The sequence below is a fragment of the Myotis daubentonii genome, chromosome 2 (genome assembly GCF_963259705.1).
Source record: "Myotis daubentonii chromosome 2, mMyoDau2.1, whole genome shotgun sequence".
Classification (NCBI taxonomy): domain Eukaryota; kingdom Metazoa; phylum Chordata; class Mammalia; order Chiroptera; family Vespertilionidae; genus Myotis; species Myotis daubentonii.
The window spans coordinates 147,246,862-147,261,830 of NC_081841.1; the positions used below are offsets into that span (position 1 = coordinate 147,246,862).

The 14,969-nt window shown below is 38.1% G+C and overlaps 1 protein-coding gene across 2 annotated transcripts in view; it reads right to left on the reverse strand.

Annotated features, from left to right (window-relative positions):
* Positions 1-14,969, reverse strand: part of DIAPH3 (diaphanous related formin 3) — a 565,715-nt gene that overhangs the window by 487,359 nt on the left and 63,387 nt on the right. For both annotated transcript variants that reach the window (XM_059684797.1, XM_059684796.1), the window contains one exon: positions 5,241-5,345. In XM_059684797.1, coding sequence (XP_059540780.1) covers positions 5,241-5,345 — 105 coding nt within the window. The remainder of the gene's footprint in view (positions 1-5,240; positions 5,346-14,969) is intronic.

The following is a 14,969-nucleotide window of genomic DNA, read 5'->3' on the forward strand; positions in this document are numbered from 1 at the left end:
ATTACCCAGACATAATGTAGCCAGAGCCAGCTCGTCCTAAGTACAACTCAAGCACCCATAAGAAAATATGCACCAATATAAACACTGGTATAACAAACATTAGGTTTGATCAACCAAAATCAAGAAGAAAAGAAAAACTTTCGCCTCACTGGTTTGGCTCAGTGGATAGAGTGTCGGCCTGCAGACTGAAAGGTCCCGGGTTCGATTGAGGTCAAGGGCATGTACCTTGGTTGTGGGCACATCCCCAGTGGGGGGTGTGCAGGAGGCAGCTGATCAATGTTTCTCTCTCATCGATGTTTCTGACTCTCTATCCCTCTCCCTTCCTCTCTGTAAAAAATCAGTAAAATATATTTAAAAAAAAAAAATGAAAAACTTTCTTTTCCTTGAAGGTTAGTGTTAGCATGAAGGCAGCAAATCTATTTGCATACTAGAGGCCCAGTGCACCAAATTTGTACACGGTGGCGGGGGGGCGGTGGGGGGTGGTGTCTCTCAGCCCAGCCTGTACCCTCTTGCAATTTGGGACCCCTTGGGGGATGTATGACTGCCGGTTTAGGCCTGATACCTCAGGGATCCCTGTCGGATCGGGCCTAAACTGGCAGTCAGACATCCCTCTCACAATCTGGGACTGCTGGCTCCTAACCACTCGCTGGCCTGTCTGCATCATTGCCCCTAACCACTCTGCCTGCCTGCCTTATCGCCCCTAACCACTCGCCTGCCTGCCTCATCGCCCCTAACCACCTCTGCCTGCCTGCCTGACTGTCCCTAACGCCTCTGCCTCGGCCCCTGCCTGCCTGGGCGGCAGCTTTGTCCAGAAGGATGTCTGGAAGGACATCCAGAAGGTCATTTGTCTGTCCAGTCTAATTAGCATATTACGCTTTTATTATTATAGTGATTCCTAAGCCTGGTTTGTCTACTCATAGCACAAGAATCTTATCTGCAAAAATCACCAGTGATATCTACAAATAATGCTTTAAGAATTTTAAAGGAAGAAAAGGATTAAGAATATTAAACCACAATGAAGGATGAGAACTATTCTGTTAGATTAAGCATAATTAGATACAGATATGTAATAGCTCCATATATTAAATGCTAGTTCCCTTACACTTAGAAAATGGGGAAAATATGTAGGCAAGTGTGGCTTAAGAGATCCTCTTCTCTGTTCCAGAATTTTCTTACACTGTTTGGGAACTGTGAATTCACTTCCATTTGGACCAGCGGTTCACAACCTGTGGGTCGCAACCATCGGAAAATACATATAGCATATCAGATATTTACATTACAATTCATAACAGTAGCAAAATTAGTTATGAAGTAGCAACGAAAATAATTTTATGGTTGGGGGTCACCACAATATGAGGAACTGTATTAAAGGGTCGCGGCATTAGGAAGGTTGAGAACCACTGATTTGGACTATCATGTCACATCCTACTTTCAAGGTCTGTGCCACTAATTACAGAATAGTCTGACCCTCTAGCTAGTAATCAAACAAAAGTAAAATCTGTATCATTCCTTTTGGAAGAAGTTTTCTCCAATAAACTTGCTGCGAAACAGCTGAGGCAATTCATTTACCAGGAAATGGCCCCTGGACCATGTAGTACCTCTCTCATCTATGCTCTGAGTACAATGGGTGAGGGGAGGGTCTTCTAAGGTGCTCCTTTGGATGGAAAGAGTAATTTCCAGAATGAAATAAGGATAAAGAGAGATCCTGCATAGGCAAAAGTGTATCTGGATGGTATATCAGGATGCTTACAGCAGCAAAGCAAAAATCCAATTTACAGCATCTTAAAGAAGAGCACGCATCACCTCACGCACGTAATGGAAGCGTCTGGAGACAGGACTGCATCAGACCAGAGCAGCAGCTCCAAGACGTCTCATCCCAAGCAAACTATACCCCCATAAACATGTTCAATGGCAGAAAAGGTGGCTTTCCTGCTCTGGATCCTTTCATGAGGGAGGGAAACCTTTCTGAGAAGCCCTGACTTTCCCTGGCCATCAAGTTGTACTGGCCAAATCAAGGTCATATGTGCATGCCCTAGGAAGTTAGGAAAATGCTAATCTGGCATTTACAGCCTCTACACATGATATTTGCTTAATAAAATTTTATTAATCTTTCCTAATTGAAGAAAGTTTTACTATTTGGCTATCTAAACTGAAACTTACTAAGGTCTTTGAAATAACCTTAACTTGATTGATTTTTTCACCCTTCTATAATCCAAGTTTATCTACGTTAGTGCTACTTTAAGAGTTAACATTTCTAAAGCATTTTCAAATCATCAACTAGGTACTAGTACTATTTTCTAAAAAGTTATATTAATGCAACTTGGCCAATGTGGCTCAGTTGGTTCGGTGTTATCCTGTGCACACTGTAAGGTCGCAGATTGGATTCCCTGTGAAGGCCCATGTCCAGGCTGCAGGTTCAATCTCCAGTAGGGGGCATTTGGGAGGCAACAAATCAATGGTTCTCTCTCACATTGGTATTGCTCTCTCACTCTCCCTTCCTCTCTTTCTAAAATCAACAAAAACATACTTCAATATAAATTATATTAATGCTTATCCACAAAAAAGAATCTCAAAGCAAATTCTAAGGCTAAAGTGAAAACAAAAGTATATCTGATACAAACTCCCCACATTTTCTCTAAAACAACCTATGGATGAATTTTTATTGTGTTTTTCTCAGAGAACCTATTTAAGTACTCATTAACCTAAATATACTGGCATGACAAAGTCCTTATCCTAGAGTTAATAAAATGTGTTTCTACTTCCAGAGCAAAAATAGATGACTGGTCAGCTTGAACTTTCTACAGCGTTAAACATCTGCCAAATTACTCAGAACCCTCTTAGGAAAAGCCATGATCCTCATTTACTAATTAAATGAGCCAAAGCTTTAATCACACGTTAGATAACTAATCTATTTCAATCCTGATAATCTAATTACCTAATTCTGGTAAATAAGTTCCAACCTTAGTCCAAAATGATTAGAGGATTAAAGTTTAACATCAGTGAATGCAAACTGAAAGAGGCCCACTATAATGAAGTTCAAAATGGTTTGTTCTCCATTAAAAAGTCTGTTTAAAACTTGAAATTCAAGAATTAAAACACAAGATTTTCTAAACCAGTTCTAATATTATATCTCTTGTAATTATATTAAGTGAATTCATGCTTGTTGGATTAAAATTCCCAAACAGGGTACTCGTCCCTGATTATTCTATATAAAAGTTTTACCATCTCTACCCCAACCTTTGCTATTTCTTCCACATCACATTTCACCTATTTCATGCCTTTCTGTGTTGTCCTATGTTGTTCCATAAGATACATGATAGATTATTTTGGTGCTTTACCTCCAGTGCCTAAAATAGTGTCTGACATATAGAAACTTAATAAATGAGATGGATGAACAAATGAATGTCTTAGAAATATAGACTCACTAATAGTAAAATTGTATTTTACTGATGTACATTTACTTACATTTTTAATTATGGTATAATAATTTCAACAGCACAAACAATAAACAAATCACAAAGAAAAAGAAAACAACAAACAATTGCTACTAACACCACTGCTACCACAGAGGCAGCCACCGGTTATAATATCCGTTATGTTGCCTGGCTGGGTGGCTCAGATGGTTGGAGCATCATCCCATGTGCCAAAAGATAGAAGATTCGATTCCTAGTTGGGGCATATGCAGGAGACAAGGGATCAATGTTTCTCTCACACATCTCTCTTTCTCTCAATCAATTAAATTTAAAAAAAAAAAATCCTCAGGTGAGGGTTTAAAAAAAGTCCTGGCCGGTGTGGGTCTGTTGGTTGGAGCATAGTCCCATATATGGAAAGGTTGCTGGTTCCATTCTCAGTCAAAGCACAAACCTAGGTTTTGAGTTCGATCCCTGGTGGGGGCACTTACAAAAGGCAAACCATCAATGTTCTGACATCGATGTCTCTCTCTCCCTGCCTTCCTCCCTCTAAAATCAATTTTTTTAAAAAGGAAAGAAAAATAAATAAGCGTATCCTCCAGTGAGGATCAAAAATGATAATAATAAAATGTTTTGTTTTAACCTTGGAATAAACAATTTAATTCTAACAACAAACCATGTGGATATTAGTTCCAGCTTATGAATGAGGAAATTAAGGACCAGAGAGGTACAGTAAGATGAAACAGAGAATAAATAAATTGATCTAAAACATAAGAGCTCTGGTTCCTAATGCTAATGTGTGATGTCCAAGTATCATTAAATGATGAAGACAATATTATATTACAATAGCAGGTACAGAGCCCATCTATATAAAAAGCTGAAGTCACAGTACTCAGTGATTCCTACAACTGATTATCAGCCTGCCAGAGCATGAGACACGTTTAAAAATTAAACATCATTTGAGTCTTCCTTCAAAAAGAAATACCAGAGAGTCACTGACTGGTCTAGCAAATAAATGGAGTTAAGGTATAAGTAACTCATATTCATTTAACCTGGCCTTAGATTAAAGTATCCAGTGAGACTCCAGTATGTCATTTCTCCCTAATCCAATTCTATCTTAATTTCAGCCAAAATCATTTCCTACAGTCTTTCTACTGATTGCTTCATTAGCTTCCATTTTATATTTTTCATCTAACCTATTTATTTACAATGTTTATATGACTGGTCAAGCTCAATTTTTGGTCCATGAAATAAATGTAATTGATTCTGTGTGCCGGTCATGGTTTCTTAGACATTTACTCATTACTTCCACCCACATATTTCATCTTTCTTAGAACTAATAGCCAAGTGAATGCTCAATGCTCCTTTCTATGTCTACATTTATAATCTGCTACAAGATTACTTTCTCCATAGGAAAACTCACATTAAAGATATGCCTCCAAGCCACTGTAATATATCCAGATTTAAGCAGTTAGAGTAAAATCAGTCTCACTGTTCTATAATACAAATATTATCTCAATTTACAAGTGACATAAAGTCAATAAACATATTAATTCACTCTTAAGAAAAGTTGTCTTACAGTAAATAAATCAACTAATCACAGTGTTTCTTAGCAATGTGAGTGGCTGAAATACAAAAGCAGTTTAAAAGTTATAAGATGAGAACTACTTTTAAATTAAACAATCTTGTAGTTCTTGTGCCTTTAATTATACATTCAAAGCCCTCTGGTTCCAGTTTCCCACAAACTTACGCACTTCATTAGACAAATGCATTGTTTTTCATACTATCACGTGTTTCAGCAGTATTTTTCCACTTGACAGTTTTACTTACTGTCTTCGAAGCAGTATTAATGTACTGCATCACCATTTCTTTTTTGATACTGAAGTCCTTTTCCCGCAATGGTGCCTTCTTATCTTCATTTAAATTCATATCTTCCTGGAAAACACAATTAAAAGCCTCATTTTAGAATCTAAGTAGAGCAGCCACTCTACATACACTATGAATGGAAAATCAATAATTTGTGACTAAAGCAGCATTAATTGTTTTGGAATGATTTACGTGTAGTTCTGCCTGGAGAAGAGAGAGAGAAAAAGAGCTGAGGTACAGAGAAGAAAGTATTCTAGATCATCTTCAGAAGTAAAACACTTACCAAAACAGCTTTTCAAATTCACATCAGGCTAGTAAAATTACATTCACATCACTATAGATAATTAGACAGTTGAAGATATCTGCCTTTCATAAAGTCAGTAAGATTTAGGATTAACAATTTCAACATATGTGTGTGTATTTTTTACAACTGTACCTGAAGCTATCTCATACCATATTGAAAGAGCCGCTCCATGTATCATAAAAATTAAAAAGTAAATAAGCCAACCACGTTACAGACTCTGATAACTATAAGCAACGATTATCAAATACCTAGTACTGATTCCCCCAGATAAGTGAAGCATTCTATAGTTTTAATTCTCTTCTCCATCACATCTGAAATACTCATTAACTACTTAACTTTAATCAATGTGCTAAATTATATAAAAATTACACATATAAAAAGAGGTTACCACCTAAAAATCTAACATTGATCAAGCACCATTCAAAACAAGGATTTAAGTGACCTAGATGTTGCTACAGGCCAATACCTCACTAAAAAAAAATACAAGTCACATATATTCACATATATATAAGAATTGTTACCAGTATCTATCAATTAAGTTGCTAAAGTAAGAGGTTGTTCTGGCATAGGAAAGGAGCTTAAGACAGAAGAGGCTGAAGGAGAAGGGCAGTTCAATCAGATTTCCTCCTGATCTTAACCTTGGGATGTTGTGATATGCAATGTAAAACACCTGAATGTATACAAATGCCATATCCACTTAGAAATGAGACCATAAAATTCAGAACACTGGATCACCTAAGGAGCCCAGCAAGTTAAATGTCTGCCAAGTTTTAGAGGGTGCTACAATTCATCAGACACTGTAGTTTCTGCTGTTAGCTGACTCAGTTTTTTGCTACCAAACTGTTCAAGCACTTAAGTCAAAATTCCCTCATTGCACCTTGATATAAATATTTAGGATCTTATAAGCTGTTCCATTTGACACTCCAATAAAAGGTAGTAGTTAGTAACGTCTCTCTTGGCTGTTCTAATTAGTAATATCCTATTATGTGAATAATGGTTTGTTTCGTTTCCTTTTTTTCCCTCTAAGCCAGTGATTCTCAACAATCTTTAACACCGTTTAGGATGCATTTGGAAAATGTCTGGGCCATCTGGTTGCCACTGTGACTGAGGTGATACTACCAAGATTTGCAGGGGGAAGGTGTGCTGGACTTTATGCAACACACGGGCTAGTCCTACATAATAAAATAAATAAGTAACAAAAAAAAGTCCTGTTTCCCGAAGGCAGGTAGGTGCACATACCTTAAAAAGAGAGAGAGGAGAGAGAGGTAGGGGGAGAAAAAGAGTGAGAGAAGTTTTAAAAAAGAAGCCAAATCCCGCTGGGTGGCTCAGTGGTTGAGCATTGACCTATGAACCAGGAGGTCACATGCCCGGATTGCAGGCTCAGTCCCTAGTGTGGGGTATGCAGGAGACCACTGATCAAGGATTCTCTCTTATTGATGCTTCTCTCTCTCTTCCTCTCTGAAGTCAATAATTATACATATGTACATATATATTATATAAAAACTAATAAAATAAAAAGAGAAAGAGTGAATCATAATTATCTAAGCCTAAACTATAATTCAATGGAATTAGATGTAAACTGGAAATCATATGTAAATTGCTACATATTTAATATTTCTTATTGTGGTCTTAATATACACTGGATTTTTCCAAGAATCGAACTACTACTTTATAAATTATAGTCTCTACAGTCATACTTTTTTAGAGTGTTTTCTTTTTTCTTCTTCTTCTTTTTTTTTTTTTAGCTTTACCAATAGTTATGCATAGGTATTCAAGAGTGTGACTGTGTTGAACCTTCTTGAGTAGTCATGGCCCATTGTTTATATTGAAATAATATTGTTTTATTATACAGTATGGTGAGATGTTATATTGTTTTTCTAAATTGTAAGTATAGATAATATAAGCTCTCTATAAAGATTTTCACTGGAAAAGAAGGAATGGAGACGTTGGGGAATAATTATTACTAAAGGGGTGGGGGGGGGCCCTAAGAACATTGAGAACCTGTTTTAAATCACTCAAAACTATAAAAAAAAATTTTTAAAAACTGTGTATGAAAAAAAAAAATTACTCACTACTAGAGGACCGGTGCATGGATTCGTGCACCGGTGGGGTCCCTCAGCCTGGCCTGCACCCTCTTGCAATCCAGGACCCCTCAGGGGATGTCGGACTGCCGGTTTTGGCCCAATCCCCACAGGCCAGGCCGAGGGACCCCAGTGATGCACCAATCCGTGCACTCAGCCTCTAATATACATATAACATCTTTGGTTAATCTCTTCCCAACCTCCCCCTCCCCCGTTCCCTCTGAGATTCATCAGTCTGTTCCATGTTTCCATGCCTGTGCGTTGAGCATCTGCTCCCTGGTGGTCAGTGTGCATCATGGCTAGTCACACATACGTTGAAACACCTACTACACTGAATAGGTATAAAATGACACTGAAGCTGTAGATTTTAAAACAGCTCTGAAATAGCAGTTTACCTCGATACAGCAATATATTGTTACATGTATACAATTCATTAAATATCTATCAAGAAAACACTGAGCAGAAAATACATAGAACACATAATTGTATAAGGCCTGGTGAGCAATTTGAATGAGGTCAATATTTCAGTATTCAGAAATAAATATCTACTATTTAAATGGAAAAAAATCTTAACAGTTGGCTATTTAACTGAATATTACCTCATTCAAAACTATAACATGAGCAGTCATCAAATCAGTTCAGTTTCTGTCTGTCTGAAGAGTAATTGTTTTTGTTGTTAAAGTTCTACTAATACTTTAACAACATAGATTGTAAATTAACATTTTTTAATTTTTATTAGATTTATTGGGGTAACATTGGTTAAAATTATATAGGTTTCAGGTGTACAATTCTATAATACATCATCTGTATATTATACTGTGTGTTCACCAAATCAAGTCTCCCTCCATCATCATTTATACCCCCTTTACTCTCTTCTACCTCCCTTTACCACCCTTTTCCCTCTGGTAATCACCATCCTGTTGTCTGTGTCTGAGTTGTTGGTTGTTTGGGGTTTTGTGTTTTGTTTTGTTTTGCTTAATCCCGTCACCTTTTTCACACAACCTCCCCCAACCTTCTCCCACCTCTGACAGCTGTAAGTCTGTTCTCTGTATCTATGAGTCTGTTTCTATTTTGTTAATTTATTTGTTCATTAGATATCACATATAACTGAAATCATATGGTACTTGTCTTTCTCTGGCTTATTTCACTTGACATAATATTCTCCAGGTCCATCTATGCTGCCACAAAAGGCAAGATTTCCTTCCTTTTTATGGCCAAGTAGTATTCCACTGTGTAAATATACCACAACTTTTTTATCCACTCATCTACTGATGGGCACTTGGGCTGTTTCCAAATCTTAGCTATTGTAAATAACACTGCAATGAACATAGGGGTGCACATATTCTAATTAGTGTTTGGAGTTTCTTCGGATATATTCCCAAAAGTGGAATCTCTGGGCCATAAAATAGTTCCATTTTTAACTTTCCACAGTGGCTGCACCAATTTGAATGAATTCCTATTGGTGCAGATAAGCTAAAACTGTGACTGCCAATTTTAAACAATGTTTATTTTGTATGTTTTTATTGATTTCAGAGAGAGGAAGGGAGAGGGGGAGAAAGATAGAAAAATCAATGATGAGAGAGAATTATTGACAGGCTGCCTCCTACACACCTTCTACTGAGGATCGAATCCACAACCTGGAATGTGCCCTGATGGGGAATCAAACCATAACCTCCTGGTTCATGGATTCTCAACCACCAAGCCACACCAGCCGGGCTTAACAATATTTTTAATTTTTATTCTAGTAGTCATTAGTCCTATAGTCATAATATATGTTTTCTTGTTATTTTTGCAGTTGTTTTTGACACAATGTTTAGGCCCAGTCCAAAGGTTGGTTTGCCCTGTTTTAACATTTGAAAGGTATGAGGAGTTTAGACTTACAAGGCAATTCCTCTGGGATGACAGTTCCAATTCCATTTTACAGTGGCTCGGTGAATATTATTCTTAACATATATATGTCTATCAAATCATCACAGTGAATGCCTTAAACTTACACAATGTTTTGTGTCCGCTATATTTCAATAAAGCAGAGAAAATAAAGAGTTTAGTGTCTAGTTTGTTAAGGTTTTTAGCAAATGTTAAAGACATGGATTGTAGCTGTTCTTCTGTAGAAGGCCCAGCAACGTATCAGAATATAGGGACATTATACAACATGAAAGGGACCCAGTCCCCCAGGAGGAGTGTGTAGGGAATAAAAGTACATAAAGAAAAGACAGGATGGCCAGAGGCAACACTGAAAGCAAATAAAAGGACAGATAGAAGAAGAAACCTAGAAAGTAAACTGATAGAATTGGCCAGAAAGGGAAAAAATGAGGAAAAGGAAAGAAATGTCACGGTGCCCAAAGAAAAATAGGAGCCAAGACCAATGAGGCTCAGCTGAGTGGAGCACCATCACTTACTCCAGAAGATGATGGGTTCGATTCCTGGTCAGGATACATACCCAGGTTGCAGGTTCGATCCCTGGTTGGGATATGTGTGGGAGGCAACTGATCGATATGTGTGTGTGTGTGTGTGTGTGTGTGTGTGTGTGTGTGTGTCAAATCAATAAACAAAGAAAAAAGAAAGAGAAATGCAAAGAGGGAGTTATATGTTTCAAAAAGAATCTGATGATCAGAAAGCCACTAAGAATTAGAGGAAAAAACAATTGCAAAAATTAAAAGCTGTAGGGAGAAAGCACCAGAGTAAACTACTCTTTGTAGAGAACAGACTCTGAAGGTTCAAGATAAAGGACAAGAGCTAGGAGCAAAGGACACACTAGCTTTCTACGGATAGGATGTGGATCTCAAGGAAGAAGAAGGCCTGGGCCATCTTAGAGGTACTGCATCCAAAAAGTGGCCCAAGCAGAGGAATGGGGTCGTGGAAGCCTGATGCAGAAGGCCAGACAAAGGAAATGTCACCAGTGCCAAGGAAACTGTAGGTAAAGCTGAGAAGCGGGCTACGAATATACCACAGGTGCAATGAATCAGCATTTGTAATCTGTCAGGCAAAACGGACTGTGTGGATACAATTAGGTTACGAACTTTAAAATCTCCAGGGAAATTATTCCGGATTATCTGGATGTGCCCAACCTAAAACATGAGTGATTAAAAGCAGAAAACTTTCTCCAGATGGAGGCAAGAGATGCTACAGAAAGAAAAGTCAGAGATTTGAAGCATGAGATGGATTTGATATATCTGAGACATAGGGGCCCACATGAAGGATAGGAGAGAGCCTTTAGGAGCTAAAACAGCCCCCAGTGACAGCAGCAGGGAAACTGGGAGCTCAGTCTTACAACAGCAAGGAACTAGGTTCTGGCAACATGAACTTGGAAGAGGATTTTTCCCAAAGCCTCTGCAATAGGAGCACAGGCACTAGACATCAATTTTAGCCTTATAAAACCTAGAGAAACAAGGTGAGCCGGCCTGGACTCATGGCCATATGAGACATACACTGGTGTTGTTTTCAAGTCACCAAATCTGCAGTAATTTGTTACAGCAGCAATGAGAAGTGCAACACCCCAGAACAACAAAAAATGCCAGGTTACAAACACCGTAGGTCGGCAACTGTACTCTCGCTCTTCCTCCCCTCACCTCCAATCTAATCCTAGAGGAAACATTCAGTGTAGAGTAGAGAAAGTAATGTGCAGAAACAGAGAAAAGGCCAAACTCTCAACCTCTATTGGAGACTGTAGGTGGAGCAGGCTTGAAAGGAGGAAAGAGAGATACATTTTTAGGATGAAAATTAAGTTATTTATATTGAACTAAGGTTTTTGTTACCTGAAAGTGAACAGAAAGCTCTGGGACCTGCCGGGGATTTCATCCAAGGGCAGAAACGAATAAGCTGAGAGGGCTGATTTGAAGAGGCAATGGGTGGAAATGCACAAGTCACTTTCGACTTGTACCTACAATGTCACCTCTTTCAAAAAACCAGTTACACATATCTACAGTGAGTTCAAGAGTAACTACTGAAATCTGAGTTTTATATAGAACAATGTCCACACAACTATTTCACACAACTAGATCCACAGAGAACCCAATCTGGGCTTCAGGTAAAATTTCTTTTTTCACCAAAAGACAAATGGAAGAAAAAGCCCTTAAGAAGTAAAACTAAAAATTCATCACTACTTTTAAAAAAGCACACTGAAATTATTACCCAGAGACCAAGTAAATCAATTTCCTAAATAAGTGAAATGAGTACCCATGTTGAAGTACTACATGTACTTCACATTCATTAAGTAATCAAATCAGCACACTGTCTTTCAAAGGACTGTCTTAAGAAGGGAAAAGAGGTTCTTCAAAACAAAGTTTTTACTTCATGTAAAAATTACTTAAATACCTTTGATAATGTTAAATAAGAATTACTTTAAAGTTGCACAATGTGAAAACAAAGAGTAGAGACGCAAATTTTAAATGGTATGAAACCTCTATAGGCACAAATGCCAAAAGGTTAAAGTGGCAAATTATTGCCTGTTGTTTCATCAAAATAATTTTTATTAATAAAAATACCACCAAAGCTGCAAGACAAAAATCAAACCTGATCTAAATCTTGCATCCTCCACAGAAACAGCTTTAAATTTGTCAAAAATGTGGTGCCTTGAAAAACCTGAGTAATATCAATCCGTATTTAAAGAAGGAAAAAGATGTACCTCGTCTTCAGAATCATCGGCAGACCTTCCCTACAATGTACTGTGATAGGATCAAGGAATCATAAAGGAAAGAACCTATTCCTCTTTTTTAAAAATATTATTTGTATTGCTTTCAGAGAGCAAAGGAAGGGGAGAGAGAGAAATATCAATGATGAGAGAGAATCACTGATCAGCTGCCTACTGCATGCCCCACACTGGGGATCAAGCCCACAACCCCAGCCTGTGCCCTGACCGGGAATTGAACTGTGACCTCCTGGTTCATAGGTCGACGCTCAACCACTGAGCCACACAAGTTGGGCTACTCCTCTTTTTTTCCCTAAGAAATAAATGTCTACTATGGAATGTCACTGAGATTATGTGGTTGTTTTGAGTTCCTCATTTTCATAAAAGTACTTAGTTGTGACAAACTCACTCATTAGCACGTTGGGCAGCCCTGAGAAACCAACAATGTAATATTCTGCTTAGTAAAGTGAATTTGATTGCAAAAGATCTTCTGACAACGGAGACTTAAGATTTAACAAGCAATCTGGCCCAGTTATTAAATACTTATTCTGTAAATACTTTAGAAATGTCAATAGCCATCTGCCCTGCACATACTATTAAAATTGATACTCTCAGCAGGAGAAGGTTAAGACTAACAGAAAAACACTTCTGAAGTAATTATGTTCAGACAGAATACCATAAACTATATTCAATACTTTCCAGGTAGTTGATGGCTTGTGATGATAAAATGTGGCCTCCACAACTGTCTAATATCAATAGCCTACTCGCTCTACTTACTCATATGGCACCAGCAATTATGATCAAAAAGAAAAAAAAATGTTTATCTTAACAAGGCAGTCACACATGAACCAAAAACATACCCTTCCAGAATCTCACAGATAATTTAGTAAGTGGCTCCACATATGATACAGGGATAAGGGGAGAGAAAAGGTACTTTACCATCTTGAACCCTCACCCTAATCCTTTTGTAGAGAGATACCTTTACACAAGCCGCATTAACACAAGCCTCATTAAGAGAGGCAAAGACTAACAACAACAACAAAAGTTAAGTTTTTTTGTTCTCGGCTGAAATTATATCAACTCGTGATGACAAGAGTTAGTAAGGAGGTATACAGATTTGTTTATCTAAAACCAAAATCAGCACTTCTCAAGAACTAACATAAATAGGTAAGATGTTCCCAAGCCTAGGCTACATACAAAGCAATACTAATAAAACGTATGTTCAACAGTGAAAAGTTAGGAATCTCTAATTCAAATTAAAAATCCCATGAAGACACAAACTAAGCAGTCTTTCCTTCTGGGGTCTTCTGAAAGTTCAGGAGCAACACTGAACACAAATACTTGTTGATGAAAAGAAAATAAGGCAATATAATGGCGAGTACACCTGCTGATTCTGGCTGAACATTTTATCAAATTCCAAGCACATGTTACATGTTAACCTAAATAGGTGAATGCAATAATTTCCCCCTAAACTAAATAAGGCTGTCAAAACCAATAGGTGAAATTGACATATACAAAGTAAATCATCATGCTGAAACAATATACAACTCCTCAGAATAGCATACAGTCATTTCATAATCTGTCACAAATAATAATCCAGTCTAATTTTCCCAACCTTTCACTGCCACTCCCCAATCATGAGCTATTTGAAACCTATGTCTGTCTTTGCTCACTGCTATTTCCCCAAAACAAAAGAATGCCCTTCCCTCTGTATCTTAATCCTGTCCTGAGTTAAGACTTTTCTCTAATCCACTTTTCTCTGCTAAATTTCCCCTAAACTACTATGATTTCCTTTCCATTTTGGTTTCTCCTGAAGCTAATGAGGTAGCTCAAAAACAAAAGTAGTTTGTTTTTATTCTGAACTTATAGGTAACTTAATCAGTTAATACTACCTTCTCGCCCTGACTGGTTTGGCTCAGTAAATAGAGCATTAGCCTGTGGACTGAAGGGTCCCAGGTTCGATTCCGGTCAAGGGCATGTACCGTGGTTACGGGCACATTCCCAGTGTGGAATGTGCAGGAGGCAGCTATCAATGTCTCTCTCTCTCATTGGTGTTTCTAGCTCTCTATCCCTCTCCCTTCCTCTCTGTAAAAATGCCGGGAGCAGGTCCATCCTTGCTGTTTCAAGGGACCTGGCATATATGGCATACTGTTCTTAATATGTTTGCTCACCTTCTTGGTGCTATGTGTTTTTACCAAGGTCACCTCTCTGAGAAAGGTTGTTTCCCCAGGTAGGGATTATCCCCTGAAGTTAGGGAGGGAATAAAACCCCTTAACTAAGTGCCAGGCGGGTAATTAATCACTTTAACTACAAACAATCATGCTTAAGCTACATAATCTTTACTCCCTGGAATGGAGATAAGAAACGCCCTAACCTTTGGAATAGAGACTGATAGGATTGGAATCAACTGGTATAAATACAGATGTAACAAGGCAACAGGACACAGAACCTAGACACAGAACCTTCACAGAACCTAGAGACAGAAGAACTTCGCTGGAGAGAACATGGCAAAAGATCCTGAACAGAAACTGGCCACAGAACCTAGAGAAAGAAACTAGTGAGAGAACCTGGCTGAAGAACCTAGAGACAGAACCTGGCTACAGAACCTGGATAGAACATGGAAAGAGAACCTGACTAGAACCTGGTGACTGAACCTGGCTGGAGAACCTGAACAGAACCTG